The 5,330-nt window shown below is 30.7% G+C and overlaps 1 protein-coding gene across 14 annotated transcripts in view; it reads right to left on the bottom strand.

Moving 5' to 3' along the window:
- Window positions 1-5,330, bottom strand: part of LOC115244713 (WD repeat-containing protein 7) — a 36,829-nt gene that overhangs the window by 19,136 nt on the left and 12,363 nt on the right. For 8 of the 14 annotated variants that reach the window (XM_029822605.1, XM_029822602.1, XM_029822609.1 and 5 more), the window contains 3 exons: window positions 720-810; window positions 161-537; window positions 17-54 (listed from right to left, as the gene is read on the bottom strand). In XM_029822605.1, coding sequence (XP_029678465.1) covers window positions 17-54; window positions 161-537; window positions 720-810 — 506 coding nt within the window. Of the gene's footprint in view, window positions 1-16; window positions 55-122; window positions 538-719; window positions 811-2,028; window positions 2,191-3,055; window positions 3,230-5,330 lie in introns of those variants that run through there. The other 6 variants (XM_029822603.1, XM_029822604.1, XM_029822607.1 and 3 more) reach the window with 3 other exon arrangements.

Genomic DNA, 5,330 nt, shown 5'->3' with positions numbered 1-5,330 from the left:
TATATACCATCTATACCATCGTACTGTTGATGATTCCCATGGAGCAGTTGCAACATCACTGTTTGTGTTGCCGGTACGATGATGATACTACGACCGACGACAATATATATATATATATATACCATCGTACTGTTGATGATTCCCATGGAGCAGTTGCAACATCACTGTTTGTGTTGCCGGTACGATGATGATACTACCATCCTCGCGACCGACGACCAGCCGACTCTGCTGCGGCAGATATATGCAAGCGGTAAGTTTGATACCCTGACCATCGCCAGAGTCCAATTGGTCAAGTATCCCCACGGGAGGCGGCTTCATTGCGTCCCAAGCAGCGGTGAGGCTCGTCTTTACGATCGGCGGCAATGCTGGCGGTGTGGATCCATCATCTTGGGATATCTGGGTGAGCTGTTGCGTCGTCATCTCTGGCACTGTCCAGAGAATAACGACACCCTCGCTGTCCCCACGTAACAAATATTTCAAAGTCTTGTTTTGACGCTGTACGGTCACCAATCGCATGGCCGGTGGACATGAAAGAGGCTGAAATATATATATATATATACATGAAACTTTGCAAATTTTTAGAAAACATATATCAATAACAAAAATTATAAAAGAACCGAAATTTAAAGAGAGAACATCAGAAGCTTTAGAAACAAGGAATCCTATATGACCAGATATATTAAATATTTTTTATTACTGTTATAAAATATGTTTGTTACCTTATCTCCGGGTTGCGTTAGCGTACAATACAAATACGGCTGATCGTATTCGGCACTAGCGCTGTGGAAGTTCTTGTTGTCCGCGACGCTACTGCATATCGTATTAAAGAAAACCTGTGGTTAGCGATTACTTTCGTCTTCATGAAAGACTTTTCAAATACTATTTGTGGACACACTTCTTTCCAATTTGATATCGCGATATACAACATAGATATCAAAATTTTTGTACGCTTGATTGGAAAATATGTTCACGAATAGTGATTATCTTATCACATTGCACAAGCTTGAAATACTGCATCGAATAACTTCAAATATGCATGATTATTTGCTAACCATGTCTACTAGCAAGCAAACGCTGCAAGTAAACTGCTTTTTTGAAGCAATTAGCATCTTCAGAATATTATAAACAATACACAAAGGTAGAAATATATCTATAAGGTTCTGACCACAATTTTTTAGTTCTACTTCGATAAATTATGAAAGATATTGAATGATTCTAATATCAATATATCTGAAATTATTTTTTGAATCAAAGAAACGATAGATTTTCCTGAACCATATGATACATCTCTTCTTGCTTTCATTTTCGAATTAAAAGATAGCATTAATTCTTTAAGTTGTAAGAATTATTAAAATATTTTGATTTTAGGAAACTACTCTCTCTCTCTTTCCTTATAAATTACCTTTGTGTCGCGTTTCTTTTATTTCATCGCACAATTAATAATAATAGTGCAAAGCAACTTAAAGCAAACAGAATATAAGAATTAATGAAGTAATAAGCAATGAAATAATGGTATAACAATATATATGATTCTTTTTCGCATTTACCTTCTTTCGCGCATTTTCACCTTGTTTATATTACCTGTCTAAATACTGCGATTAAAAATTGTCAGAATGATTACGATATGTTGAGTATACGAGTGTCTCGTGTACAACAGAATATATACGCGCGTACATACGAGTTTGTATGTAAATGCTGATGAGAGAAATCATGATAATTTTGTGAATATATGAAAAAGAAATAAAAAAAATATCGCTGTATGTTTGATGTCGATGATGAGCATAATTCACGTCGATGTAATGAACCAATTTGCGTTAGAATTATGAAATATGGTGCATCCAGAGTACCAGTTTCCAATAACATCAATGTACATCTAATGTATGTATGCTAGATTTTTCGCACATCCTTGCACCAAAAAAGAATAAGAATACAGAAGGAAAATAAAAGAGACGACAATGAATAACAAGAGTGAGTAACAAAGAGAGACAAAGAGAAAAAGAGAGATGTACAAGTGATAATGCGGGTTACCTGCTGAGAGCCTTGCCCTTCAGCTTGCTAGAAGAACACCAGATCCCGCGTAGAATGCAGATGTGAATAATATGAAAAAGACATCACCGTAATATGAACCATTGTGTTAATTGTTAATTTATATGCATGTATGAAACTTGTGGGATTATATATTATAAATACTGAGTCCTGAACTATAAATATTGAATTCTGAAGCCCCCCCCCCCCCAAAAAAAAAGAATTTCTTCATAATTATTTTTATATGAAAAAATAAAATGCAACAAGAATTCTATTAATCAATATTTTAATATTATTACTAATAATTATATAGTTCCTAATCTCAAGTGTGTTTTGTCTTAATAATTATATTCGAGATAGCTTTATTTCAATCTCAAATAAAAAAGTATCAGAATAACTTTCTACATGAAGGTAAACAGAAAAAAAAAATGTGTTATAATACTTTCTATTTTATGAAATTTGGTTATTAAATGTAACGTAGTGTTTTTTTAGTAAACGATAATATGACTCTGACCATGTAGGCACATGATAAATGATTACAAACAAGATAAAAAATAAAATATCAAACATGTGCATTGCCAGCAAGTGCTTCTACAGCATTCAGGCCTAGAATTGAAAGAGGAAAACTCATTTTATGTTTGTAATGCGTCCAACAATTATATTTGTTAGAAATTTACAGGAAAATAATACGAATGTTGAGTGATTTTAATGAGACTTTCTGAGATGTCCTTCTTAGATATACAAAATACACAACTAATGATTAAAATAGTAATATCTGTGAAACATCTATGAAATTATATTTCTCTAAGATGTGTCACATATAAAAATTACAATTATATATTTGTTAAAAGCATATTAATAACTCGTTTCAATCGTTACGTCAGAATTTTTAACTATAAACTATAGTTAATAAATTATTTTAGTAAACATAATCATGCTACTAAACTATTAGTAAACTTTTTCTGTACACAGATATTGGTAGGTATTGCAATAGAATTTTAATACTTATGTATACGCAAAAAGAAACTACCTGTCAAGTTGTACCAGAACCCTAGAAGCAACAAAGGGATATGCTAATCAATAAGATTTACTATTCCAGTATTTCGATCAAACTGTTACATAGTGTTATTCAATCATAAGTATTAAATTCGGGGCGTAAGAGAGAGAAAATTATTCGTTTAATAATATTATTATCAGTTAGAGAAAAGATATATATATATATATATATATATCTTTTCTCTAACTGATAATAATATTATTAAACGAATAATTTTCTCTCTCTTACGCCCCGAATTTAATACTTATGATTGAATAACACTATGTAACAGTTTGATCGAAATACTGGAATAGTAAATCTTATTGATTAGCATATCCCTTTGTTGCTTCTAGGGTTCTGGTACAACTTGACAGGTAGTTTCTTTTTGCGTATACATAAGTATTAAAATTCTATTGCAATACCTACCAATATCTGTGTACAGAAAAAGTTTACTAATAGTTTAGTAGCATGATTATGTTTACTAAAATAATTTATTAACTATAGTTTATAGTTAAAAATTCTGACGTAACGATTGAAACGAGTTATTAATATGCTTTTAACAAATATATAATTGTAATTTTTATATGTGACACATCTTAGAGAAATATAATTTCATAGATGTTTCACAGATATTACTATTTTAATCATTAGTTGTGTATTTTGTATATCTAAGAAGGACATCTCAGAAAGTGTCATTAAAATCACTCAACATTCGTATTATTTTCCTGTAAATTTCTAACAAATATAATTGTTGGACGCATTACAAACATAAAATGAGTTTTCCTCTTTCAATTCTAGGCCTGAATGCTGTAGAAGCACTTGCTGGCAATGCACATGTTTGATATTTTATTTTTTATCTTGTTTGTAATCATTTATCATGTGCCTACATGGTCAGAGTCATATTATCGTTTACTAAAAAAACACTACGTTACATTTAATAACCAAATTTCATAAAATAGAAAGTATTATAACACATTTTTTTTTTCTGTTTACCTTCATGTAGAAAGTTATTCTGATACTTTTTTATTTGAGATTGAAATAAAGCTATCTCGAATATAATTATTAAGACAAAACACACTTGAGATTAGGAACTATATAATTATTAGTAATAATATTAAAATATTGATTAATAGAATTCTTGTTGCATTTTATTTTTTCATATAAAAATAATTATGAAGAAATTCTTTTTTTTTGGGGGGGGGGAGCTTTCAGAATTCAATATTTATAGTTCAGGACTCAGTATTTATAATATATAATCCCACAAGTTTCATACATGCATATAAATTAACAATTAACACAATGGTTCATATTACGGTGATGTCTTTTTCATATTATTCACATCTGCATTCTACGCGGGATCTGGTGTTCTTCTAGCAAGCTGAAGGGCAAGGCTCTCAGCAGGTAACCCGCATTATCACTTGTACATCTCTCTTTTTCTCTTTGTCTCTCTTTGTTACTCACTCTTGTTATTCATTGTCGTCTCTTTTATTTTCCTTCTGTATTCTTATTCTTTTTTGGTGCAAGGATGTGCGAAAAATCTAGCATACATACATTAGATGTACATTGATGTTATTGGAAACTGGTACTCTGGATGCACCATATTTCATAATTCTAACGCAAATTGGTTCATTACATCGACGTGAATTATGCTCATCATCGACATCAAACATACAGCGATATTTTTTTTATTTCTTTTTCATATATTCACAAAATTATCATGATTTCTCTCATCAGCATTTACATACAAACTCGTATGTACGCGCGTATATATTCTGTTGTACACGAGACACTCGTATACTCAACATATCGTAATCATTCTGACAATTTTTAATCGCAGTATTTAGACAGGTAATATAAACAAGGTGAAAATGCGCGAAAGAAGGTAAATGCGAAAAAGAATCATATATATTGTTATACCATTATTTCATTGCTTATTACTTCATTAATTCTTATATTCTGTTTGCTTTAAGTTGCTTTGCACTATTATTATTAATTGTGCGATGAAATAAAAGAAACGCGACACAAAGGTAATTTATAAGGAAAGAGAGAGAGAGTAGTTTCCTAAAATCAAAATATTTTAATAATTCTTACAACTTAAAGAATTAATGCTATCTTTTAATTCGAAAATGAAAGCAAGAAGAGATGTATCATATGGTTCAGGAAAATCTATCGTTTCTTTGATTCAAAAAATAATTTCAGATATATTGATATTAGAATCATTCAATATCTTTCATAATTTATCGAAGTAGAACTAAAATTGTGGTCAGAA

Source organism: Formica exsecta, unplaced genomic scaffold (assembly GCF_003651465.1).
Source record: "Formica exsecta isolate Colony F162 unplaced genomic scaffold, ASM365146v1 scaffold83, whole genome shotgun sequence".
NCBI lineage: Eukaryota > Metazoa > Arthropoda > Insecta > Hymenoptera > Formicidae > Formica > Formica exsecta.
The sequence above is the reverse complement of the archived record's forward strand: the minus strand, read 5'-3'. Positions and strand labels throughout refer to the sequence as shown.